Source organism: Salminus brasiliensis, chromosome 14, assembly GCF_030463535.1.
Source record: "Salminus brasiliensis chromosome 14, fSalBra1.hap2, whole genome shotgun sequence".
In the NCBI taxonomy this organism is placed as follows: Eukaryota; Metazoa; Chordata; class Actinopteri; order Characiformes; family Bryconidae; genus Salminus; species Salminus brasiliensis.
In genome coordinates, this window is record NC_132891.1 from 4,227,036 (window position 1) to 4,254,513 (window position 27,478).

Below are 27,478 nucleotides of genomic sequence, written 5' to 3' on the forward strand. Positions count from 1 at the left end.
CATTATTTCAGACCAAGCTTTTTTTTGTTTTTTGTTAATAATTTATTTCTAATTTGACCCAATTACCCAATCCCCATTCACATAAACTCCCCCCAACTCCAGGAAGGTGAAGACCCTAATCCTAGCAGTACATAAAGCCAGCCATCACCTCTTTTCAAGGCTTGGAGGAAAGCACGGCTCCCCAGCTCTGTGCTGACCAACATCACACTAGGAGTGCTGTAGGGAGAAAGTGCCATCAACCCACCCCTGAGGGAGCAAGGCCGATTGTGCTCTCTGAAGTTGTCCATTAACCTGAAAGGAGCTGATTTGGTCGTATAGGTTATTAACGCTATTTATTAGTCTTGCTAAATGAGCACTTGCTACCACAGCCCTACGACTAAGGCCTACTCGAAACCCTCCAGCCCAGCCACAACGTCCTAAATACAGTGGATCCCTGTGAGTCCCCATTGCCCTCTTTTTAGAAAACAGAAATATGGTCACTATATATCAAATGTTTTTAGGATGATGAATGTCAGCACCAACTAGGTGTGTCCATTTGTGCTATTTAGACGGTTCAGTTAGCCATTCGAACCCTTGATTTATTAGTCTGCTATTAATCTTAATGCAGAAACTACTATGAATTGTCTGGTAACAGTTTAGTATACGTTGTGGAGTCCCACAGGGTTCTATTGTAGGGTCTATGAAACTGATGTAATTTGGAGATGACTGCAGTTATAATGTCTCTGCTTGGTCACTTTTGATGAACAAGGATTGAATGGATTGACCTGGTCAGAGGGATTGTCCCCGTCTTTGTTTCTGGTGACCCTTTCTCGTGCTACTTCAGGACTAATTGGATTATTGGGTTAAACCAGGAGAAGTCAGAAATAGCGGCCTCATTTGTCAGTTCCTACTTCGAGAATCTGCTGCGATGACCACCTTCGTCGCACCGTGGACTTCTTTCCTTTTTATTCTTTTACTTGTTTCCAAAAAGCTCAGTTCTGATTTTTCATTACAAGTAAAGACAAATAAGGCAGCTTTGAGCTTCAGGCGGGACATAATGACCGTAAGACGGGTTGTCTGATCATCCGCTGACCAAACGGACCAGATTCTCCAGTTCTTCTTGCTGGACTGGGCGTGCTAGCAATGCTAATTCACCAGTTAAACCACCGTGGATTAAACTGTTCTGTGAAGATCCCTGGGCCGGACTAGTGCACCACAACCATGGACAAAGCACTCACCTGGATTCCACAGGTAAAGATGTGCCGGTCATGTCTTTTCTGTCTCTACATGTCTCTACTGAACCTCCTGAGCTCAGATGAGTTTCGATGTATGTGTTGACTTCCAGGGTTCATGATGGAGGTGGGCATCAGTCTGCTTGTTCGTCTCCTTTGAAAAAACTGCAGATTTCCAGTGAGCTGTTATGGAGTCTGGTAAGGAGATCATATATATCCTAATACTTACATTACAATTACTGAATTCCAGCGGCCTGCACCCAGCGATGTCACTTCCTTTGGTGGGAAAAATATGGAAACCGGTGAGATATTTCAAACGTCTTGAAACCACATAGAAGCTCCAGATCTTCAGATCTGAACAGATGCAGGTGAACATAAATCCAGTAAAAAGGAGAAACAAGATCTTCTCATTCTGAAGAAAGAAAGTAGTGAGATCTTGTCGGTGAGCTAGTCTGAAGAACAGAGCTCGGTTCCTCCAGGTTTCTCCTGGACGCCCCCCAGTCCAGCCAGCACAGCGTGGAGGATGTGTTCAACTCCATCATCATCATCATCAGCAGCAGCAGCTCACCTGATTTACCATCATTAAGCCCTGATTTACCACCAAACCAGGTGTTGATCTGAGGAGAACTCTAAATAATACTAGACTCCATGAGGAGAACTTTGGAGATGAACACAGTGTTGGAGAACCACCTCCACCACTTTCTGTAGGAGTGTTATTATTAGTGTTTATTCTGCCCAGATCAGCAGATTTTGATTCACAGGGGACTAAAACCTTTGCACAGTACTGTATATGAGACACACCATATAAGGCTGTATTCTGTAGCAGAATCCTGGTGGTCCTCAACAAGGTCCTGAACGCTTATGTCCTGAAATATGACCTGTGCTCCCTCTTTCTCCCAGTCAGAACCACAATGGCCACAGCGAAGTACACCCTTGTTGGAGAGACGCTTCGGTATATCATCCCTGGTCATATGCAGTGCGCCATTGGATGTGGTGGGCGAGCCTGCAAGTATGAAGACCCGTCCCGCTGGAGTGCCGACAAACAGGCCATCAAAGGCCTCTACTCCTCCTGGTACCCTCAGACAACCGAGCTGTAGCCTCCATCCGTTTCACATGGTTTCAGTCCTGACATACATTTGACGTGGATTCTGATGTGGGTTATCTGTAAGACACACTATGATCTACACTAAAGTGACAAAAGTATTGGGACACGTGCTCATTTCAGACTAAATCAAGGGTATGATAGGAAAAAGTTCATCCTGCTTTTGTTGGAGTAACGGGAATATACTTCTCCATGGAATCTCCATGGAATTTGATTGCATTCAGCAACGAAAGGTCAGGTCAGGTTAGTGAGGTCAGGATGTTGGAAATTCAGCTTCCACCGTCAACTCCCCAACTCACCCCAAAAGTACTGGATGGAGCTCCACCACCATCCATCATCCAGAGAACACAGTTCTTCCACTGCTCCACAGCTCAATGCTGGGGGGCTTTATACCCCTCTACTAGACCACGCCTGGCATTAGGCAGCATGGTGCCGATAGGTTCATGATTTGTTGCCATAGAGTGTCCTATTCTATTGGCAATTTGGAGTTTCTCCTGCTTCTGTTGGAGTAACTGTCTCTTCTGTCTTTAGAGAGTTGCAGACTTCAGTGTTTTAAAGTTCACATGATTTGGCAAAGACTGGGAATCTTTCAGGGTCACTATTTGCAAGACTGCAGCTAGATTCCTTTAGAGATTATTTCCCATCATTTTTTCCAGTAGCCACCCTAAACCTAATACCAGGCGTGGCCTGAAGGGGTATAAAGCCCCCCAGCATTGAGCTGTGGAGCAGTGGAAGAAGAACTGTGTTCTCTGGAATGATGGATGATGGGGTGTTGTGGATTATGAGGTGTGCTGGTGATCATCCAATATCCTGACCTCACTAATTAACACACTCGAGTCTGAATGCCATCAAATCCTCAAAACAATGCTCCTCCAAAATCTAGCAGACAGCCTTCTTCTCTGGACAGTAGAGACAGTTACTCCAACAAAAGCAGGATAGGCTCTTTTTAATAGCCTTGATTTCAGAAAAAACAATGAATCAGCAGGTGTCCAAATACTTTATACTTTTTATCAGTGTATTGTAGGTAGTGGTGCGTCTTACAGATAACAGAATCCACGTATGCAAGTCTGTTAGAGTGATGTGATATAGTACTGCATTACGGTGTGTGTTGTTTCTCCTGTGACCTTCATGACCCATCTTTCTTTCTCATTCAGGATTACGGAAAACCTGCTTGCCATGGCGCGGCCTTCCACCGAAATAATAGAAAAGTACAACATCCTCGAACAGTTTCAAAGGTAAGCAGCCGGCTTTTCATTTTTTCGGTCCTGCCAGCTCAGATCTGGGTCAGTGTCTGGCACACTCTGTTGTCTCTGTGTCTTTGCATGGTGAGATGTGGTTTGAGGACAGTCATAAACCTGCAGCGACCCTGGGAACATGCCAACTGTGGCAATCCGTTAGAGCCGGAGAGCGGCTTCACCTACCGGCCCGAGACGTTCATGGAGGCTGGCAGTGAGTGCTTAACTACTTAACTGTGTTTGTGGATGATGTAGTCTGGTAGTCCTGCCTAATAGGTCTGTAAGGTAGCCGTATTGTTGAGCGGGAAAGCTGATTTAGGATTGGGTCCTGTGTGAAAACCTTGTAAAAGGGCCTTGTAGAGAGGTATGTATGTATCTAGGTTGGATATACTGGTATTATTGCCAATCGTGTGGCAGCAGTGCACATATAGGACAGAACCTTCTGGTATTGTTCACATCAACCATCAGAAGGTTGGGAAATGCGACCTCTGAGATTTGAAGTGTGGCAAGATTGTTGGTGCCAGAAGGGCTGGAGAATTCAACCTTTCCTCTCTAGAAAGACCCAGGTACTCATGATTTCAAGACTTGACTGCTGCAACTCTCTTCTGACTGGTCTTCCTATGCGCACCATCAGGCCCCTGCAACTGATCCAGAACCTGGTGGCATGACTTGTCCTCAGTGCTTCTAACTTCAGCCATGTTCAGCCCCTCCTCTGTTGCGCTCATCAGATTCAGACCCCTGACTCTGGCCTACAAAGGGTGACCAGAGGACAATGGGGACACACAGGTGTCCACTGTAGTTAGGATGTCATGGCTGGGGGGTTAGTAGGCCTAAGTCGTACGTTAAAAGAAGCTGAATTAGTCATATAGGCTAGTAAGGGTATTTATTGGTCTTGTTAAATGGGCCACGGCCCTACCTTAGGCCTACTTGACTACCTTTAGGTACAAAAATATGGTCACCCTAGCATATTCAAAACCTGCAAACACTCGCATCAGATTCAAACCCCTGACTCTGGCCTACAAAGCCAAGACTGGACCAGCCAGCCCCTCCGTACTTGATGGCAATGGTCAAAAGCCGATCTGCACCAAGAGCCCTTTCAGCTTCAAGTACGGCTCGGCTCGACCCGCCATCCTTTAAGATCCACGGAAGACGAGCGTCCAGACTTTTTACTGTCCTGCACCGAAGTGGTGGAACGAACTTCCCCTGGGTGTCCGAACAGCAGAGTCCAACACTCGCTGTCCTCAAACCCAGACTGAAGACCCTCCTCCTCTTCCGAGAGAACTTACATCAGCACTGATCTTGCACTTATTGAGGCTTACGGTTATAATCATGTCTTACTTAATTAGACTGACATTCAGGCAAAGTGTAGTACTTTGAGTATGATGTATCTACGTATCCATACTGACTAGTACCCAGACTGACTTCGGGAACATCATTTGGTATCTTTGAGATCCTAGCCGATACAAACTAGCTAAGGGTATTTTCTGAGTAAAGCACAGTGAAGCACAGGAGAAGAGCATCTGCTAAATGCCTTCCATGTAAATGATCTTCAACACAGCAGTCTCTAGAGTTCCTCAGAATGGTGTAATTCAAACCCCTGACTCTGGCCTACAAAGCCAAGAATGGACCAACCACTCAGTACTGGATGGCGATGGTCAAAAGCCGATCTGCACCAAGAGCCCTTCCAGCAAGTACGGCTCGGCTCGACCCGCCATCCTTTAAGATCCACGGAAGACGAGCGTCCAGACTTTTTTCTGTCCTGCACCGAAGTGGTGGAACGAGCTTCCCCTGGGTGTCCGAACAGCAGAGTCCAACACTCGCTGTCCTCAAACCCAGACTGAAGACCCTCCTCCTTTTCTGAGAGAACTTGGGTGAAGAGTAGAGTATTATGGTCAGACTGGTTGGAGCTAACAGAAAGGCTACAGTAACTCCAATAACCACTCTGTAAACTGTGAAGAGCAGAAAAGCATCTCAGAATGCACAACACCACGTCCAACCTTGTGGAAGATGGGCTACTACAGCAGAAGACCACATCAGGTTCCACGTCTGTCAGCCAAGAACAGAAAGCTGAGGCTGCAGTGGCTTAGCACAGGCTCACCAACACTGGACAGGTGAAGACTGGACCAACATAGCCTGGTCTGATGAATCTGGACTTCTGCTGAGGAAGGGTCAGAATTTGGCGCCAACAGCTTAAATCCATGAAGTAAACCTGTCTGCTTCTGTCAGCAGTCCAGACTGGTGGAGGTGGTGGTGTAATGGCATGGGGAATGATTTCTTGGCACACATTGGGCCAGTTAATAGCAGATAATCATCGCTTGAAGGCCACAGCCTGTATGAGTACTGATACCATCTACCACCAGCTACTTCCAGCATGATATCCACTCTTCTGCAACTGCCTTTAACTTTGTCATTCATGGCTTGAAATAAATATGCATCTAATGATGATATGTTCTGGTCCTACTGTGCCTTTTTGGGGCCTGGGTAGCTTATTAGTTTAATAAAGACCCCATCAAATCAGGTATATTGGGATGAAATATACAGTCATCGCAGTATGTGATAACACGCCTGTGTCCTGTGTTGCAGTATACTTCTACAACTTTGGATGGAATGACTATGGTGTGGCTTCTCTCACTACAATCCTGGATATGGTAAAGGTCATGTCCTTTGCCATACAGGAAGGCAAAATGGCTGTTCACTGCCACGCAGGCCTGGGAAGAACAGGTACAGTGCTTTAGAAATGGACCAATAAAAACGCAGAATCCCAAATGACTTGGAATATGGTCACCATCACCCTAAAACCTTGTATCTCCCAATGATTTTTGGACATAATTTAAATCTGGCAGTTGATTCTTGTATATTGTGACCAATAGAAACACTTCAAAATGACTTGGATCTCAAATCAAACCAAGTGTATACTATATGTCCAAATGTTTGTGGACACCCCTTCTGATGAATGCCTTCGGTTATTTTAAGCTGCACCCATTGCTCACACAGCTTGTCTAGTCCCTGTAGCGAAGAACTGTCAATAGAATAGGACTCTCTGGAGCAGGTAAACACAATGAACCTACTGGCACCATGCTGCCTAATGCCAGGCGTGGGCTAGAGGGGTATAAAGCCCCTCAGGATTGAGCTGTGGAGCAGTGGAACACGTGTTTTCTGTAAAATGTAGTGGAAAACCTTCTTCCTGGACAGTAGAAACACCTACTCCATTGGGTGTCCCAATACTTTTGTCCAAATACAGTACAAGGAGGATATACAGTTGTAACCAGCTCACTCTAAGATCCTTGTATTGAAGCCCTCTTGTTCCACAGGTGTGTTACTAGCCTGTTTCTTGGTCTTCACTTCACGAATGACCGCAGACCAGGCCATTTTATTTGTGCGAGCTAAGCGTCCCAACTCGATCCAAACCAGAGGACAGTTGATGTGTGTCAGGCAATTTGCTCAGTTCCTGGTCCCACTGAGGAACCTGTTTGCCCATGCCGAGCCTAGAGCCGGTCCCGTCACCCTTTCCCAGTTCCTGATCCGTCAGAAACACATACTGCATGGCTACGAGGCTCGGCAGCTGAGGTACGTGCCAAAGCTTGTCCCAATCATCTGCAAACTGCTACTGGACATCGCGGAGAACCGGCAGGTTATTGAGGAGGACATCCTGGACGTTCCCGACGTTACGTCAGACGATGAAAGCTCTGTGTCCTATTCCCCAGTGCCCCAGTTCGGCCAGCATATAATGGCAGGTGGGGTCACCATGATCCAGCCACGGCTTCCTGGTCTTCCCGTGGGACCCAGGGACGCGTCCCAGCCGCCTCTTTATTATGCCCGCAAGAGCCTTAGCTACAGTGACTCTGACCTTCGTAGGCTGGCTGACACGCTAAACCTCTCGGGAAACCCTCTAGCGGTTTTAGCCACCCTGACCCAGACCAGTGCTGGTGAGAAGGATACGTCCCGAAGCAGCATGTCCCAGCAGTGCAATGCCAAGCCTCATGGAACTCTGAAAGAGTTGGCAACCTACGGTTCCTGCAGTAACATCTGGGAGCTGAAGACTATGAAGGACCAGAAGGAGGGATGTGCCCTGCTGAACACACGGCGGCAGTCCGTCCTGCAGCGCAGCCGGTCTCTCGGCGTATCTGACCATTCGGACAAGAAGAGCAGCTTTGCCATGCTACTGGCATGGAAGAAGGAGACCAAGGAAGGCGATGGCCATGAAGGAACCAAAAACGGCAAAGTGAACCATGCTGGAGACGATGAGGAGGACCGACTGTCAGAGGTGCCCTTCATCACCATCCAGTCAGAGCTGAATCTGGATGCTCGGCGCCTGCTGGTGGCTCAGTCATTGGCGGTGGATCTCAACCAGGATGGGAAGGAGGAGCACATGGACAAGGTCACTGCTTGGCAGGTAGGTGTGAGAAGAACCAGGACGTTCATGAACGAGTGCTTCTTGAGTTGAGCAGATATGTGTGAGCAGGAAAACACTAGAAAAACATTAGACAAGGGTACTTCAGGATCTGGGTTGCGAACCACCGATAGACTCGTCTTGAGTGAGTGACATGTCCATGTAGAGTTAACATGTGATCTGCCAGTTTTTATCTTCATCCTTAAAAAGGAGCTCTTCAGGGGTTCTTCTAGTAAAGGCTGTGGTTATAAATGTAATATAATAAAACTATGACAGTATATTATTGAGAGTCCCTTAATATGATGGAGAACTTCATGCATGTGGTTCTCTAAAGAACCTTCTAAAAATAGTATAGCACAAAAATGGTACTTGATTTTTTCCTGCATCTGTTTTCATAGAGTAACATCACCAATCAGTGAGCTCCCACAGCGCCACCACCCCATGGGGAATGAGCCTATTTGACCATGTACTAGATAGATAGGGAACAGAACATCATTTTGAGATGCTGTCAACCTTTTTAAATACTGTAGACCACCCAAGCCTACCAAAAAGGGTCCATCATATATATTATACATATATATATATACATATATATATACATACATATTGATTTTTCAGTACCATGTAGAACCCTTTTTGCCAAGACTGTAGGAATAAAGACTGGCATGTGGTTCATTACAGAACCTCTGAAAAATAATTCTCTATAGCACCCATATGCGTTTTCCAAAGTGTGTAGGAATAAGCGTTTACAGATCATATCGCTGCTGTCCAATCAAAAACATGTATGTCTATTTTTGTCCACTTTTAGTTTTCTCCGTAATTTAATCCGTAATCCATGCAATACATAATTGTGGATGAACAGACCAATAGAAATGCTCTAAATCCTTAGAATTAACTCGTATTTTACATTGATTTTACATCGACAGACTTCTCCCGTAAAGCACATGTTTTTCATTGGACAGCGACGATCTGCACGCTCTTAAAAAGAGACTCAAAGAACCGTTAGGATGCTTTAATGGTTCCCTGGCTGGTTAAAGGACTCTTGCTGTGCTGTGCGACTCCACAGACAGATCTGAATTATCAGGGAGCATGGGAGCGGCTCTGCCTGGAGCGTGACCCTTTCGTTCTCACTGGAATTCTGTGGTCTTGGCTGGAGCAGCTAAAGGAGCCCATCCTCTCAGCTAAGGACGTCCAGGCCCTAGATCACCCCAACCCAGACCCAAAGACTGTCCTCAATGCACTAGACCGGGTAAGAAAGGTGCTCTGATGTGATCTATGACGTTGGTTTGATTTTATACAATGCCCAGAACCTTTAGGAGTAATTAGTGCCTTCTAGATCTTCCACCGACAGCTGTGGAGTAGAGCAGCCAGTGACCAGGTAAAGGTACAGAGCAGGGTCAGGGCCGAGTGCTGAGCTCAGAGCAGAGAGCAGAAAAGCCTCCAACTGACTCAGTAACTGCAGCAGAGCTCCAGACCTGCTGCTGCTGGTAGAGCTGAGAGCAAAGAGGGACCAGCTCCATATTAATAATGCCTATGGGTTTAGAATGGGATGGCATAAAAGCTTGTGTAGCTGTCCCAATACTTGTGTCCATATATTATGGTTTGTTATGCAGCAATGGAAAACACAGCACTGATTAGAAGCCATAGATTTGGCACTTTGCTCCCTCGTGAAAAAGCACTTTTGCCATGTATATGTAGGCCATAATTTTAGTTAGCAATATGTTTTATTAATAAACAACTATTGGATTATATATATTTAAAATGAAATGGTAAAAATAATGTCTCTTTAAACCTTATTTAATTTGCACCAGTGAGCCATTCCATTAACTTCTAGCAATAGATTCATTTATTCATTTAATCCTTTATTTCAGGCTCCTAGAGAAATCCTCGTGTGCATATTGGACTGCTTCGCTCACCTGCTGGTCATTCCTGAAGAGGTGGAGGATGCTTTTGTGCAGCGACTGATAAAGGCTTTCACAAAGGTACACATTACCTGTTATTTATTTGCACTCCTATGATGTGGACATAGTCTTTACTAGGGTTGCAAAGGGGAGAATATTTTCAGATAATTACATTTACATTGAAGGCATTTAGCAGACGCTCTTCTCCGGAGCGACTTACAAAAGTGCTTTGCTGTTTACCCAAGAAAAACCTCAGCTAGTTTAAATAGGCTAATAATTCAAAAGATACCTCTAACTAAAATACTGGTATCTTTCCATGGGAACTTCAGCTCGGGAATTTCAGGAATATTCCAAATGTAAACTTTTCATTGAAATTTTGGAAATCTTGGGAATTTACTGTATAAAATCATTGAAAAAATATAGGTAGCTAGCCTATGCTAGCCTTGGTCAGCTAATCTCAAATGAAATTGCTCATTAAGCTTTTGTGATTTCCCAGATTGCGAGCAACTGTTCTCTCTTTTGCATGACATCCCCAGGCTGAGAGGCTTTAGACAAAGGAGGGCTGAGCCCTTGCTGGGATTTGAACTGATGACCTCCTGATGACACCCAATGGGCAGCAGTTAGATCATAGGGCCGGTCTAGAGCTGTGAAATTACACTACATACAAACACAATTCTGAGTGAATTTACCTTCCCTTCATTCTCAGACTCAGAAATGTACTCGGATTCACAGCTCTAGGGTGGAGCAACTGTCTAACTGTCTAAAAATTATAGGTAGCTAGCCTATGCTAGCCTTGGTCAGCTAATCTCAAATAAAATTGCTCATTAAGCTTTTGTGATTTCCCAGATAACGAGCAACTGTGAGATTACACCCTGATTTAATAGTTGCTTTAATGTTTTAATGCTTTTACTGTCAATATAATATAATAATAATAGTGGTGAGTGTCAAGTTTCTAGAAATCATCTGGACATATGCTGTACATGTGATGGGGGAATGGACAGTGCATGCAGGGGGTGTGGTCTCAATAGCCCTGCCATGTGCCTGGGATTAAGGAGGAGCTTTGCTTTTCAACTGTTTTGGTATCATATATAATTATTTTAGCCAAGATTCTGCTTCAGTATATTTTTTTATCAACTATATATATATATATATATATGTTTCTCACCTTTATCTTAAAATATTCCCATTTTATTCCCATTAATTCCCGTAATTACCTGTTAATTTCCATGGCAACCCTATTCTTCACAGATGAAGAACATCAGCGAAGGCCAGGACGTCTACAATATCATGACAAGAGTCCTGAAGCGCGTTTTACGGGACATGAGGAGCGCTGCCATGGAGGAGACGGCGCAGCAGTAGCCGTGGTACTGATCCCACTCCTGCTGGAATGGACTGCTGAGTGCCTCTGTATTCAAGTATGTTCTTGCAACATGAGAAGTGGGTCTGGAGAACATGGAATTCTGATTTTTCGGGCCAGTATTGCCCACTTCAAATGCTAAAGCATTTTTCGAGTTAACCCAACTTAGTTTAACCTCTTGAACTCCTGACTTTCCCCCCTATTGTTCTAACGTTGGAAAAAAAACAGCCAGTTTGCATTTCTTTGCATGTAGTTTCCCATTAGTCATCCTTAGGGTGTAATAAAAGCCACATAAGGGGTTCATTCAAACGTTCTCCTAACTCACATTTCTCACCTCTGCATCTCAGTTTGGACAAAAATACATACGTTGAGTTGAGCTAAACCCCCAAATCAAAATGAGACTTTAGACTTAACTGAGTTGTGTTCATCTTCTGCATCTCCGTTTGGTCAACAATACATATTGAACTCCAAATCATCAGTAAATGAGCTGCAGCAGAAGCTTAATTAAATATTGTGTAAGATGATGTTCAGTCTGTGGCTCCGCCCCCTCAATCTGTTTACGGTATATTCCCATCAGCAGGTTAGAATTCCCTCTTTTGCATGACGTCCCCAGGCTGAGAGGCTTTAGACAAAGGAGAGCTGAGCCCTTGCTGGGATTTAAACTGATGACCTCCTGATGACACCTGATGAGCAGCAGTTAGGCTGTAGGGCTGGTCTACAGCTGTGAAATCACACTACATACAAACACAGCTCTGAGTGAATTTACCATCCCTTCATTCTCAAACTCAGAAATGTACCCGGCTTCACAGGCTCTAGGGTGGAGCGACTGTCTAACTCATACATTCAAATCCCACCAACCGCACAGCCCTCTATGGTCAGGAGTCTGAGAATAGGACAACCTCCCACCTTTGATAGGTGGGGTTCTAACCTGCGGATGGGAATAAACAGTAAACAGATGAAAGGGAAGGAGCCACAGTCTTAACATCTTACACTGTATTGAATCGGTTTCAGCTGCAGCTCATTTACTGAGGTTTTTTTTCAGTATGTATTGTTGACCAAAGTAAAAAATCTGATTTCTGACTGAACTAAGTTGTGCCCTGTAATCAGTTAAAGTAAGCAGTTACTTTATCATGAAGTTGGCTTGACGTGATTTGTTTTATGTTAAACCTATAATTTATTTATTTATTTATTTATTTTTGTGCAGTTTCTGGCTTGAGGCCTCGGTTAAACATGTTAAACATAGAGTACCAGACTGCCAGCAAAGAAGTTGTTTTGCTGACCTGTACACAGCAATGGCTGTTTGGCTGCTTTTGATAGTTATAGTCTATATAACTATAATTAATATCGCACATCTTGCACGTTTTTCACAATTTTGATAAAAACACAACTAATCATCCAGCCCTGATGCAAATCCCAGAAGCTGACCTGACGCTCTACGCCCAAGGCATCGGCTATATTCTATAAAAAACTATATTTTAACGACATGAAGTCACAAATGTTGTGCCATGATGGTAAAACTTGAATATTACTGCTACCTTTTGTACCACATTTGTTAATATACTTGTACTGTTTGTAACAGAGAATCTAGAATATCATTTTAAAGACATGCAATATTTTCTATTATAGATTTTATTGTTGAAATATAGCAGCTCTTGACATGATTAAGACGTTGAAGGCTTAAGGCATACACAGCAAGCACATACCTCAGTCATCTGTACCTTTACCAGCCTTAAGAAGTATCAGTTCTGTAAACACGTCAGTATATCTGGTTTAATATAAACTGCTGTAATAACAGGCTCGGTTTCTTGCAGCAATTAATAATAGAAGTTCTAATATAAAGAAACAAAGTCCAGAATGCTCTAAATGCTCAAAAAAAAAAACAAAAAAAAACACCCGGTAAATATTTATCCCACAAAAAAAACCCAAACAGTGCAATAATAACCCGACTATAGAGACATCGCTACTGCATCTTCTCCTCTTATTAGTGTTGAAATTCAAAAGTATCTGGTCAAGAATTAAAAATGTAGGCCTTCAGAGCATCCTTCCCGTCCACAGACTCCACTGAGGCGACTATACTTGCGTAATCACACGCCACCTGGGTGAATCCTCTGTGGAAAGAAACCGTTCATATTAAAGCTACATTAAGCTATATTAAGATGATGGTACATTTACTGTAGGAGAGGCAGTAATGTAAGAGAATGCATCAAATCAGACACTGTGTCTTTATTTTACATATACAATACTTTTAAAAAATTTAGTCACCATTTTAATATTTTTCTAAATTGTCATTTTATATAAAAACAGTAATTCTGTGTGTAACATATTTTTAGATTTCTGTGATACACGACATTAATAAAAGAAAAAATGCATTTTACTAAACAGCTTTCTCAGTCATTTTAGAATCGTGCACTAAAATGAGTCACCTTGCCTTTGTTTAAGGTGGTAGTGACGTCAGGCTCCTGCAGATGGCGCTGCATGAGGCTGATGGGGCTTTAAATACCTGTAGCGTGAGTGACGGGACTCATAGATTGAGAGGAGGAGGTGCAGTGCAGTGAGGCATTTGGGCATGGCCGAAGACCATAGTGTGAAGGAAGTGGCTGAATCTGCAGGTGTATGTTGAAGCTTACGGTCATACAGGTCTACCAGCAGTGGCAGAAATCCCAGTCAGCTCATCAGAATTCTGTCCGAAAGACGAAACTGGCAGACATGAACCGTCGGTGTGTTTTACTGCTCGCTTCGCTTCCAGACAAGAACTGCTTCTAGAAGTCGGGCAGGTTCTTCACCTCCAACCTCTGCAGGAACACTCAGCAGGGAGCTGCAGACCATCAATATATGGAGCAGAGTGGCTTGCAAGAGGCTGACGCTCACCTTCTGCTCAGGAATTATGAGAATGAGGGGAATTTTCTGCAGACTGGGATCTCTGCCACTGCTGGTAGACCTGTATGACCGTAAGCTTCTATACACCTGCAGATTCAGCTACTTCCTTCACACTATGGTCTTTGGCCACGGCCAAATGCAGTCACTCCTTTTAGCTAATCATTAACCTCATCTGCTTTGCAACCCATTTTCCTCACATCCAACGAGACCCTCACTGCACTGCACCTCCTCCTCTCAATCACCCCACAGGTATTTATAGCCCCATTATTTTCATGCGGCACTATCAGCAAGAGCCTGAACTTACTACCACCTTAAACACACAAGGTTTTTGCAATCTCCCTGTCCCTGCCTCTAAGAAATCAATCACCCCACATAGCATGAGCTGCTTATTTGTCGAACTGCTGCCGAAGCGACATTGCTGGGCAACGCCACATACCCGGCTCCAACACACCAGCATGTGGCAAAGCAATGTAGGGGGAGAGCGAAGCCAATTTTACTCTCTCGGGGTCTCGGTTGCCTGGAACCATCAGGACTTGAACCAGCGATCTTCTGATCATGGTGACAGCGCCTTAGTCCGCTGGACCACCCGGGAATATCAATGTCATCTATACTGATGGGTAATATGACATTTCAGTGGCATTGTGCTGTATAATATACAATATTACAAATAATACTATACCTGGACATGCTGTGGGAGCCTCCTAGGAGGTGGTACTGGCTCTCAAGGGTCAGACCTGTATCCCGGTCATTTTTCCACGTCAGCACTCTCAAAGACAAGTCACGTGATGCAGTGACCACCCGGAAGTTGTCCTGCAAAACCAGCGCAGTGTAAGTGGATTTGCTTTGCGAACCGCAGTGGGAGTCCTATGAGCTGAATGGCAAATTAACTGGAGGAGGGGCTCACCACACAGAGAGAGATTATGGGCTGTGTGTGGTCCTTAAAGCTAGCAATGAGGGCTCCTTTAAGGGTGTAGACCTTCAGATCATTGCCGTCTGTGAGCAGAATGGTGCCGCTCCCCTTAGCTTTGAGGATGAGGTTTGAATGCCAGTGGTTTAACTCAAGCTGAAAAGACTCGACTTGCTGAGCTGAAACACAACCATCAAAACCATGAAAAAGGTCCCTCACATGCAAATACAATAAAATAAAATAAATGGTGGCACTATAAGAGACTTTATGATCTTTATTTGTGATAATTAAACATGATAGTACAGCAGAACTGCAGTGAGGGGTGTTGTAATTTCAACAGCAGTCTAAAAAAATCTCATTTTAACCAGTGGGTTGAGATGTGAAAGCATACCGCCTACTCCTCAGTGTCTCTCATTTACTGTCTTTGGTGGAAACCACTGTTATCAAACGGTTATCAAAGCATTTCACTGCTACTATTGTATAACTGTGGATGTGACATGAAGATGCCTTCAATCTCTGAGCTCCCTGGGCACCACAGCAATGTCTGCCCACCACTCCGGGCATGTTTGCTCATTGTCCACTGTCTGTGTGTGTGTTTTACTGGTGTGTATGTGTGGACTAAAGTACAGACAGCAGTCAGGATTGAGAGTGGCTGCTGCTGGCGTTTCTATTTATCAAAATAAAGGTGTTACAAAGCGATTTTTGATTTCCGATGCCATAGAAGAACTCAGTGGTGGGGCAGTGGTGGCTCAGCGGTTAGAGCGCCGGGATATCGATAACAGGGTTGTGGGTTCGATTCCCGGGCTCGGCAAGCTGCCACTGTTGGGCCCTTGAGCAAGGCCCTTTACCCTCTCTGCTCCCCGGGCGCTGGAGTTGGCTGCCCACCGCTCTGGGTGTGTGTGTGTACTCACTGCCCCTAACACGTGTGTGTGTGTGTGAGTGTGTGTTCACTACCAGATGGGTTAAATGCGGAGGACACATTTCGCTGTACAGTCCACACTGTACAGTGACGAATACGTGCACCTTTATCCTCTATTTGGTTCCATAAAGTGTGTAAAAATGTGTGTAAAGAACCTCTAAAAGGTATAAGGAAGTCAATGTATACATTTCTTTCCAATTTCAGGGTTCAGCTTCTTTACAAAAAGCAAAAATGGTTCTTCTATGGCATCGCTCAAAGAGCCCTTTATAGCAGGGCTGCTCAATCCTGGTTCTGGAGATCTGCCACCCTGCAGAGTTTAGCTTCACCCTGGATCTAACACACCTGATCCAGATAATGAAGGCCTTCAGGAGCAACTGAACATTAGAGTCAGCTGTGTTGGATCTGAACTCTGCAGGTTGGTAGATCTCCAGGACCAGGATTGAGCAGCCCTGCTATAAAGGGCTCTTTGAGCGATGCCATAGAAGAACCATTTTTGCTTTTTGTAAAGAAGCTGAACCCTGAAATTGGAAACAAATGTACACATTGACTTCCTTATACCTTTTTAAAGGTTCTTCACACACATATTTCCTAAATGGTTCTTTATGGAACCAAATAGAGTTCTTCTTTGGTATCGGAAATCAAAATCGCTTTGTAACACCTTTATTTCGATAGATAGAAACACCAGCAGCAGCCACTCTCAATCCTGACTGCTGTCTGTACTTTAGTCCATGTTTAACCCATCCATGCAGTGAACACACAAACATACACACAGTGGACAGTGAGCAAACATGCCCGGAGATTGAGTGGGTATCGAACCCACAACCCTGTCATCAATAGCCAGGAGCTCTAACCGCTGAGCCACCACTGCCCACATATATAGTGTATATGTATAGTGTATATGTAGAAGTTCTTCCACACTTTAGCCATGTGTGGCATAGATACCGAACATGTGAAAGGAGGGACACTTAAAAAAACAGTCAAGGCCCAGTTTCTGTAAGTGCTGTAAGTCGCCCTACCCAGAAGCTCCTCCTTGTACAGGGACTTCTTCAAGCTTAAATCGAAGACCGTGAGTGATCTCTGGCTGTGCAGGCCTTCACTGTGGATTACAGCCAGTCTTGAAGGCTGAGAGGGGAGGAACACGGCGGCGCTGCAGCCACAGACCGGCAGATTCATACTCACCACTTTCTCACCCGCTACAGGAGAACACGCGCTCTCACTCCACACCACCTGTCAGCGGAAAACACAGCACTTACAACTTCGTAAGAAGTTAGAAACGAGAATACAGTAAATGACATAAATTGACATGACTCAGTTTTACAATGATTACTACTACTTTTCAATGACACTACGACAATAAGCACACACACTGTACGGCTACACTACAGTAATAAAATAACGGCGGGGCCAAAAAAGGGGGCGGGGCTTAAGGGTTAAGTATCTTATCTGCACTAAAATCCGGTTCAGGGGTTCTAATTTTAGTTAATTCGTTTATTTCTAAATTTAGTCCATTTATCTGGAGTAGTTGGGTCTCTCATTAGGGTTGGCAGATATGGTTAACAATACTGAAAGAATATTTTTATGATACTTATCATTATTTAACACATGATCGATAGTGACAGATTCTTAAAATTCTATCATTCTAAATACTTAGCACAGTAATTAATTACTCAAATACGTATAATCAAATACTGTCATACTGCCCAGGCCTAGTTAAAGTGGTAGAGCAAGTAAAGTGGTAGAGAAAGAGAGAGACAGAGAGAGAGATAGAGATAGAGATATGACAGGGTTGTGGGTTCAATCCCTAGGCTCGGCAAGCTGCTACTTGCACAATTTCTGCCCACCGCTCCGGGCAAGCGTGTTCACTCACTGTCCACTCACTGTGTGTTTCACTGGTGTGTGTGTGTGTGTGTATGTGTGTGTGTGTGTTCACTGCAGGGATGGGTTATAGGCGGAATTAAACTAAATTCCATCTGTGTCACAAATGGTGAATATGGTTGTCTGGTCTTGTCTACCTGTTGATCTTTTTATATATATTATATTTTTTATGAGAATATTTTTTTGGTTTTATTGGTTTTCAAAAACAAGTAATTAATTTCCTTGCCACTGTCGCTGCTGGGGGTCTATTTCTTTTTTGTCTGTCTTTTACTAATTACTAATCATGTAAAGCTGCTTTGTGACGACAACAGTTGTAAACAGTTATACAAATAAATTTGACTTGACTTGACAAGACATTGAATAAACAAACACATTGACACTCAAGAGATTGACACTGAGAATAGAAAAATAAATAAATAAATAAATAAATAAATAAATAAAGGGGGAGGGGTCTACCTGTTGATGTTACTACTACGATGCTTTTGAGAAAAAACTGAGCCCTGTGTAGCACACAATTACTGCTCTCTACTAAAACTGGATCAGATCTTATTATTAAATCATAAAAAGTATGTGCATTATTATGTGTAAGCGATACACAACACCCGTTTGTACTGTAACCCTCTGAACACACAGAAACTAGTATTTTCTGACGTCGCTCCAAGCATGTATGCAGTAGATCTACACTATGCTCAAAATAATTCATGTTAAATACATGAATAATTTTTAAATACATAAAAATAATATTTTAATTATTTATTTAATTCTTTTTTTTTAAATGTAATGTTTATTTTTTATTTATTTATTTATTTATGTATGTATGTATGTATGTTTTCCCAAAGGTGTGAAGGTGCAGAATAATATCCCCGACTCACCATTGGGCTCAAATCCGAGTTTTCATTGGAAGCAGCAAGTATCCATTTCGCATCGGGTGACGAGACGAGAACATTGAGCTTAAACGAGTCACAAACCATAAACCTCAACACCTCCGACAGCAGCGGAGAGCTGAGGGTGATCAGCGAACCCACAGCAGTTCCCACCTACAGCATAAAACAGTGTGTAGAGCACAGCGTGAACCTTTCATCAATATCAGTGATATCATCTTTTTTTTCTGCTCAGTTCCCACTGTGCATTTACACTACTGTTCAAAAGTCTGGACTCACATTAACCATTTACTTTATACATACAATAATAACTTATCCAGCAACATTATCATATTTTAATCATCAGTAACCGGGACAATGGTGTCTCTGTCCTTGCCACTATGAGCTGGAACGCTGCCACTGCACTATGGAGCTTTGGTGGAGCTGCAGGAGGAGAACCTCTCTCCAGACCTATGTGATGCTGCGTAACTCGTAACTCATATTCATATATATCATTGCTGTCCAATAAAAAAAACACGTATCTACAAAATGGTCACAATGTAAAATAAGAGTTTATTCCAAGTAATTTCGAGCATTTCTATTGGTCCATTCATCCAGACGAGCAGATACAGGGTTCAAACCATGGACATATGGTTTTTCATTGGACAGCAGCGATATTTTAGCCATCCAATTGGCCTTGCTCTCTCCTTGGCCTTATGGGTAGCACAAGATCCTAACCTGTGGTGCTTCGACCTCTTTACTACATTTATTATTAAGACCACATTAAATGCCCATACCGCCCAAACTGCCCACCGATTCTCTCTTCCAGCCCACCCTAATGTAGCAGGCTAAAACCCGGCCCTGGGTTTACCATGAGGAAGGAGTTTCCGTCCTTGCTGAAAGGCAGCAGAGTGCACTGAGAGGAGCCAGAGGAGTAGGAGGCCAGCTCCTCTCCCGTCTGTCCTTTCCACAGTTTAATGGTACCAGCGTTGTCCGAAGCGCCTACAAGGCACTGCTGCGGGTCAGTGAACATGGCCGTCAGGGGGTTCTGACCGGTGCTGGACCACAGATTAACACCCTGCCACAAGCAGAGAAACACAAGCAAAGCAAAGCATTATTAACATTATCATTTCTTGAGCTGTCTTTAAAAGTCTACTGCTAATAAATACATAAATACCCAACCTTGTGAATGTCCCAGGCTTTGACTGTGCCGTCACTCGAGCCACTGCAGACCACTGGTGCACACTTCCAGCTGTCCTGGACGCTGCTGTTTCCCACCAGGTAGGAGAAACCAACAAGTCTGCCTTAAAGATTTGAAAATATGAACAAAAAATAATAAACCAGTAGTATTAACAGAGCTGGACGATGCTCCAAAATTATTTTTTGGATGTTTTACCCAGCTGTCTTACACAACTGACACTGGTTTGAGCTAATTAGAGAAACCAGACTGTTATAATCATCAGTAACCAGGACAATGGCATATCTGTCATTGCTGCACCATGGAGCTTTGGTGTAGCTGCAGGAGGAGAACCTCTCTCCAGACCTACGTAATGCTGCGTAACCTTTCATATTCATATATATGATTGCTGTCCAATGAAAAACATGTATTTACAAAATCGTCGCAATGTAAAATAAGAGTTTATTCCAAGTAATTTCGAGCATTTCAAGAAACCACACTGTTGGAATTAAATCTTGGGAAAAATGTTCACTTTCTGGACCTCCTCTGAGTATTAGAAAAAGCCTGCTACGCACTAGGGAGACATATAGGGCAGGAGTGGGAACTCGGTAACTGCCAGGTTTAACAGGTGTGCTGAATAGATGAAGAAACCCCAATGAAACAACTTCGACTCAAACTTGGGTCTTCGCCTTCGGAGTCTGGTCTTCACGATCTCTAAGGATCTCAAAAAGGCCTCTCCCGTGCATTGAGTAATGCCAAAGGTCATAAGTCCACCAAGACATGAGGACTGTGGGGCGCTTTTACATCCTCACCAATGTCAAAATCAAACCTACACCCTGGGACCTAGAAATACCACACTGACGACAATCTGACAACCCCTGGACTTGTGCTAGCACTACCGCGAGCACTCGGACATTCGGTAGTTGTTGGACAGAATTACCTTTATGACCTCTCAGGCTCTTGCAGGTGTAGTCCCCGCCTGACCTGCCTGACTTCATGCTCTGCTCCAGTTTGGAGCGACGCAGAAAATACCTCTTCCAGGTGTACTGGTCGGTGTCTGAGAGCAGCTGGCCTAGGTTGCAGAAACCCCATCGGTGCAGGCACAGTTCTCTGAGAAATGGAGAGTTTTAAGGTTTTTAAGCTTTTATTAAATTAAATTTGATTCAATTATTAAGAATTTTTATTATTAGACAAGCACCGCAATACTGTTTAACTGATTAACTGCATGTTACAAAGAGTGTAATCAGTCTTAGTTCATTCAATGGAGTGTACATTTTCAGTAAAAATCACGGTACTCAGAATGGGAGAGTACTTGGATAGCATTTTTTTTCATTTATGCTGTTGGTTCATTTTGTCTGCATGACAAAATATTGCGATAAATATTGTATATCGTAAAAAAATGTCTTTAAATATTGTGATATAAAATTTTTCCACATCGCCCAGGTCGAATAGTAACTGTGTCGTCATGAATGACATCCCAACAAGCACGAATTACTGCCTAATAATGGTTTAATAGACACTTACCTCCATAACCACTGAGTTTCTGCAGCTTCGTGCCATTCCTGAGCGAGACAGAAAGGGAACAGGGGAAGATTATCATTAGGACAATAATGGAAATAAGCAGATTTCCTGTGTAACTTCTTCAGTTGTTTGTGCAGACACCCATGGCAAGCTCATTCCACCACATATCATTTTATTACAGCAACAAAAAGCAGCCAGGGTCACTTATGAAAAAGTACTACAGTAACACTGTCCTATAGGATCCCTGTTATTACTACTATAGTCCACTACAAACCTAAGACTACAAGTTCTGCAAAAATACTAGGAAATATATACAGTTCAAAGTGTTATAGATCCTAATAAATGTTTTATAAAACACTATATAATTCATATAGTTTCTCATTTAGTTACTGCTGTAAAGAAGCACTGAGGGGCCTGAACAATACCAGTATTAGTGACATACAGGTTTTCCCATTAGAACTACTATAGTCTACTACAAAAGTAGTGTTCATAAGTTATATCATTTTATTACAGCCACAAAAAGCAGCCAGGGTCACTTATGAAAAAGTACTACAGTAACACTGTCCTATAGGATCCCTGTTATTACTACTATAGTCCACTACAAACCTAAGACTACAAGTTCTACAAAAGAACTATAAACAGAAAGGATATATAAACAGTTTAAAGTGTTATAGATTATAATAGACGTTTTATAAAACACTATATAATTACTATATAGTTACTGCAGTAAAGGGGCACTGAGGAACTAGCTATAAACACCAGTATTGGTGACCTACAGGTTTCCCATTAGAACTAGCTACTATAGTCCATTACAAAAGTAATGTCCATATAACTACAAGTTTTTCAAACATACTAGGATATATAAACAGTTTTAAGTGTTAGATATTGTAATAGATGTTTTATAAAACACTATATAATTCATATAGTTTCTAATTTAGTTACTGCAGTAAAGAAGCACTGAGGGACCAACTGAGAAACACCAGTAATGGTGACCTACAGGTTCCCCATTAGAACTACTATAGTCCCCTACAAAAGTACTGTCTAAATACAGTGTACCAGGAATACCAGGACAGATATACAGTTATACAAAGGGACACTGAGGGACTAGCTATAAACACCATAGTCCTATAGAACTACTATAGTCCACTACAAAAGTAAGACTACTAATTCTACAAAACATACCGGGACAAATATACAGTTAATAAGTGTTATAGATCATAACAGACATTTTATAAAACATAATATAATTACTAACTGAAAAAGACCAGTAATGGTGACCTACAGGTTTCCTATTAGAACTACTATAGTCCACTACAAAAGTACTGTCTAAATACAGTCTACCAGGAATACAAAAAATACAAAAATTATATATATATATATATATATTTATATACCGAGTTTAAAGTGTTATTGACTATATATATATGTATGTCATATAATTTTCTCATTTTATTACAGCAACAAAAAGCAGCCAGGGTCACACAAAAACACCAGTATTGATGACCTACAGGTTTCCTATTAGAACTACTACAGTCCACTACAAAAGTACTGTCTAAATACAGTCTACTAGGAATACCAGGACAGATATACAGTTCAAAGTGTTATAGATCATATGTTTTATTAAACACTATATAATTACTAGCTATAAAGTTACTGCAGTAAAGAAGAACTGAGGGACTAGCTATAAACACCATAGTCCTACAGAACTACTATAGTCCACTACAAAAGTACTGTCTAAATACAGTCTTCCAGGAATACCTATAAAAAAAAACAAAAAAACAAAAAAAAAATATATGTGTATATATATATATATATATATATATATATATATATATATATATATATTTATTTATTTATTTATTTATTTTTTTATAGGTATTCCTGGAAGACTACACTTTTATAGTAGTCTATAACACTTTAAACTATATATATATATATATATAGTTTAAAGTGTTATAGACTACTATAGAAGTGTTACTATATATATATATATATATATATAGTTTAAAGTGTTATAGACTACTATAGAAGTGTTACTATATATATATATAGTTTAAAGTGTTATAGACTACTATAGAAGTGTTACTATATATATATATATATATATATATATAGTTTAAAGTGTTATAGACTACTATAGAAGTGTTACTATATATATATATATATATATATATATATATAGTTTGAAGTGTTATAGACTACTATAGAAGTGTTACTATATATATATATATATATATATATATATATATATATATGTATGTCATATAGTTTTCTAATTTTATTACAGCAACAAAAAGCAGCCAGGGTCACACAAAAACACCAGTATTGATGACCTACAGGTTCCTTATTAGAACTACTACAGTCCACTACAAAAGTACTGTCCATAAGACTACAAGCTCTACAAAAATACCAGGATAAATATACAGTTTAAAGTGTTATATATTATAATAGATGTTTTATAAAACCCTGTATAATGACTAGTTATAAAGTTATAAAGTCCTACAGAACTACTATAGTCCACTACAAGGGTACTGTGTAAGACAGTACTGCAGGAATATAAACATACCAGGAGAATATAAAGAGTTTAAGTGTTATAGATGTTATAGAGGTTTTATAAAGTAGTACATTTACTCTATTAGCTAGTTATTGAACTACTGCAGAACTTTTAAGGGGCAACGCCCATCAGCTCAGAGCCCAGCCAGCCTCCAGCCTCCAGCCTCCAGCCTGAGCAGGTTACCTTACACACGACGGACGCTGTGATTAAGTCCTCCTCGCTGAGGAAAGAAAAGATGCTTATGAGGCAGTCCAGAGGCAGACTGGAGGAAGCACAGGCCATCCTGCAGCTGAAAATCAGACACACGGGTCTGCTCAGGGCGAGATTTCACTTTCAGTCTGCTGTAGCAGGCAGCTCGCATGACTACGGCACGCCGGAGGGGTCAAACTCGGTGCACGCAGTGTTGCTGACACCTAGTGGACTGATCCAAACCTACAGGCCTAGGGGATCTATTATTTTATTTATTTATTATTTTAACTTGTGAGAACTGAAAATTATTATTTATTATTTATGATTTTTTGAGAATCTTACAGATCAGCCATAACATTAAAACCATCAACAACTGAAGCCAATAACACTGATAAGATCATCACTGATCATCCTTTATTAGTCCTGCAGAGGGGAAATTCACAGTGCCACATCAGCAAAGGGATAGCAAGACAAAAAAGCAGATAAATTAGCAGAATATATACACAATATAAATAATAAAAGCCTGACAGTATTACAGATAATTGCACATGGAAATGGAAAAAAATAATAATGCACATTGTAATGTAACCTCTGTGAGTGTGTGTGTGTGTGTGTGTGTGTGTGTTGGCTGGTTGTAGAGTCTGACGGCTGCAGGAAGGAAGGCCCTGCGATACCCCTTGTTCATACACTTCTCCAGCATGGATGCCAGCTTGGCTATCACCCTCCTGTATCCCAGGTCTGCCATCGAGATGCTACTGCCCCAGCAGGCCGCTCTGGAGAAGATGGCAGATGCCACCACTGATTATGTGGTGAACAGCAGTCCCGTCAGTTCCTGAAGGTGTTCAGTGTGTTCTGAGACAGGAGCCGAATATTGGGATGGCTAGACGACTGGGTCAGAACATCCCCAAAACATCAGGTAGGTCTTGCAGGTGGTATGCAGTAATCAGTACCTACTAAACATGCTCCAAGGGATTGATGCAATGCATGGAGGTCCCACCTCACAGCTTACAGGACTGAGAGGATCTTCTGCTAACGTCTTGGTGCCAGACACCACAGAACACCTTCATAGAGGCCAGTGCATTAATAGGTGAGAGCTTTTTGGCAGCATGGGAGGGCACTGTATATTATAACTATATATTGAATGTCATGAGCAAAACATTAAAGGGCCTGTATGTAGTAATCTGCAGTTTTTCCTTACCGTACCTTTAAGTCATGTGCTATATGTAAATTTATGGAAAATATGGAACCTTTAAGAAATGTGTTCCAGTGTAAAACACGACTAATTTAAGCTGTAATTTAAGCCAACTGTGTTTATGACCTAGAAGTCAACCATGCAGGAGGTGGAAGGTCCTCTAATGAAAACTTCTGGCCTCCTTAGTGCAACCTGACAGAACGCCCAACAGGATGAAGGCACTCGCTGTAGCACACAAGCCTCAGCGAAGGCCTGTCCAGCCCATGGCCTTCAGTGAGGAAGGGCCATAATGAGAACTATGAGGGGGAAACAATTGCGAGGATAATTATCTGCAAGGAGGACAATAGATGGGTGGATCATGATTACGATAACTGCCATAGCGCCATAAATCAAGAGATTTATAACACGCCAGTATAAACTATCACTATAAACATTGCTTATAAATACATATACAGATACTGATCTGATGGTCTGCATTTTAAAGTTATGTAATATTCTGGTGTTTAAAAAATGACATGTTCAGGAGCCTTCAACGTGCGCCACTTCAGCATACAGAAATAAATACAGCAAGCAATTGACCTTTTCTGCCAGCAGGGGGAGCAACAACAGCAATTATGTTCTCAACTGACCATCTCAGTGAAACCTACCTCTATGGCGGCCTGGAGTCCACCACAATTTGACTGTCCTGTCCATTAAATGATGACTCAGGTGTGTTTGAGCTGGTAAATTGCCAGGACGCCAGTCTGACACCCTCAGTAGTTCTTTATTTTAAGCCATAGTGCAAATCTTAGCTCTCAGGGTATGTATGTGGTCCATACGTCAGGTCCCTACTCTAATAACTACAGAACATACATGTTAGATTCTACCAGAATAAGATTCTTATGAGTTTTAAGAGAAGTGTCTGAATAGTGAGGCCACTGTTGTTGTGTTTACATTAACATTAATAGGAAATAATACATTTTCCTTCTGATTTATGAGCAAGCTTCACTCAGAAATACAGCATTTCTACTTGGATTGTGGGACAGCTGGAGTCCCTCCCCATAGTGGGGAGGGCTCAGTACATATAGTCACAGAACTGAGGTTTTCAATCCAGTCCTTGGTCACATTGAGCCAGTCCTTAATTTTGCTCTGCCACTCTCTAATGCATCTATCAGGATTCCCAATTGAATTGAACTGAAATAAGCCCAGACCATGGGGCAATCCTGAGCCAGTCCATAACTCTGCCCTACCATTTTTCAATGCACCGATCAGTGTCACTGACTGAACTGAATTGAATTGAATTGAATTGAATCTAATCAAACTGAACTGAATTGAATTAAGTCCAGTTCTTAGGCACCTTGGGCCAGCCCATAACCTTGTCCCAACATTCTCTGATAGACCAATCAGCATTCTTAAATGAACTGAACTGAACTGATTTAAACAGAATTGAGCTAAATTGAACTGAACTGATTTAAACAGAATTGAACTGATTGAATTGAGTTCAGTCCTTGTCAACCTTGGGACAGTCCATAACTCTGCCCTACCATTTTCCAATGCATTGATCAGTGTCACTGACTGAATTGAAATGAATTGAATTGAATTGAATCGAACTGAAATGAATTGAATTAAGTCCAGTTCTTAGGCACCTTGGACCATAACCTTGTCCCAACATTCTCTAATGGACCAATCAGCATTCTTAAATGAACTGAACTGAACTGAACTGATTTAAACAGAATTGAACTGAATTTAACTGAAATAATTCTAGACCTTGACAAATTTGGACCAGACTATTGTGTTGTTCCATCAATCTCTAATGCACCAATCAGTATCCTCACATCCACTGAATTGAACTGAATTGATTGAACTGAATTGATTGAACTGAATTGACTGAACTGAATTGAACTGATTGAATTGAGTCCAGTCCTTGTCAACCTTGGGACAGTCCATAACTCTGCCCTACCATTTTCAAATGCACCGATCAGTGTCACTGACTGAACTGAATTTAATTGAATTAAACTGAATTGAATTGAACTGAACTGAACTGAATTGAATTAAGTCCAGTTCTTAGGCACCTCGGGCCAGCCCATAACCTTGTCCCAACATTCTGTAATGGACCAATCAGCATTCTTAAATGAACTGAACTGATTTAAACAGAATTGAGCTAAATTGAACTGAATTGATTGAACTGAATTGATTGAACTGAATTGATTTTAATGAGTCCAGTCCTTGTCA

The 27,478-nt window shown here is 42.1% G+C and overlaps 2 protein-coding genes across 2 annotated transcripts; one reads left to right on the forward strand and one right to left on the reverse strand.

Moving 5' to 3' along the window:
* Positions 1–1,326: 1,326 nt before the first annotated feature.
* ptpdc1b (protein tyrosine phosphatase domain containing 1b) lies at positions 1,327–11,656 on the forward strand. Its single transcript, XM_072697134.1, has 9 exons — positions 1,327–1,409; positions 2,112–2,283; positions 3,468–3,548; positions 3,644–3,762; positions 6,132–6,269; positions 6,860–7,941; positions 9,005–9,187; positions 9,810–9,920; positions 11,088–11,656. Exons 1-9 carry the CDS (start codon positions 1,400–1,402, stop codon positions 11,196–11,198), a joined length of 2,007 nt encoding a protein of 668 aa, XP_072553235.1. The 5' UTR covers positions 1,327–1,399; the 3' UTR covers positions 11,199–11,656.
* A 1,153-nt stretch (positions 11,657–12,809) lies between these two features.
* fbxw12 (F-box and WD repeat domain containing 12) lies at positions 12,810–24,211 on the reverse strand. The gene is made up of 10 exons (XM_072696697.1): positions 24,070–24,211; positions 21,336–21,373; positions 20,752–20,921; positions 19,817–19,938; positions 19,506–19,712; positions 18,647–18,811; positions 16,916–17,126; positions 14,978–15,159; positions 14,753–14,883; positions 12,810–13,304 (listed from the first exon to the last, which is right to left on the reverse strand). Exons 1-10 carry the CDS (start codon positions 24,166–24,168, stop codon positions 13,205–13,207), a joined length of 1,425 nt encoding a protein of 474 aa, XP_072552798.1. The 5' UTR covers positions 24,169–24,211; the 3' UTR covers positions 12,810–13,204.
* Positions 24,212–27,478: the final 3,267 nt, after the last annotated feature.

Excerpts from the sequence above, each read along its gene's own strand:
- fbxw12 (XM_072696697.1), bottom strand. The coding sequence starts at position 24,168 with ATGGCCTGTGCTTCCTCCAGTCTGCCTCTGGACTGCCTCATAAGCATC. Across the intron at positions 18,812-19,505 it reads ACGGAAACTCCTTCCTCATG|GTGGGAACTGCTGTGGGTTC; the intron begins GTAAACCCAGGG and ends TTTATGCTGTAG. Across the intron at positions 13,305-14,752 it reads GGCTCCCACAGCATGTCCAG|AGGATTCACCCAGGTGGCGT; the intron begins GTATAGTATTAT and ends TTCTTTCCACAG.
- ptpdc1b (XM_072697134.1), top strand. Across the intron at positions 2,284-3,467 it reads AAAGGCCTCTACTCCTCCTG|GATTACGGAAAACCTGCTTG; the intron begins GTACCCTCAGAC and ends TTTCTCATTCAG. Across the intron at positions 9,188-9,809 it reads TCCTCAATGCACTAGACCGG|GCTCCTAGAGAAATCCTCGT; the intron begins GTAAGAAAGGTG and ends CCTTTATTTCAG.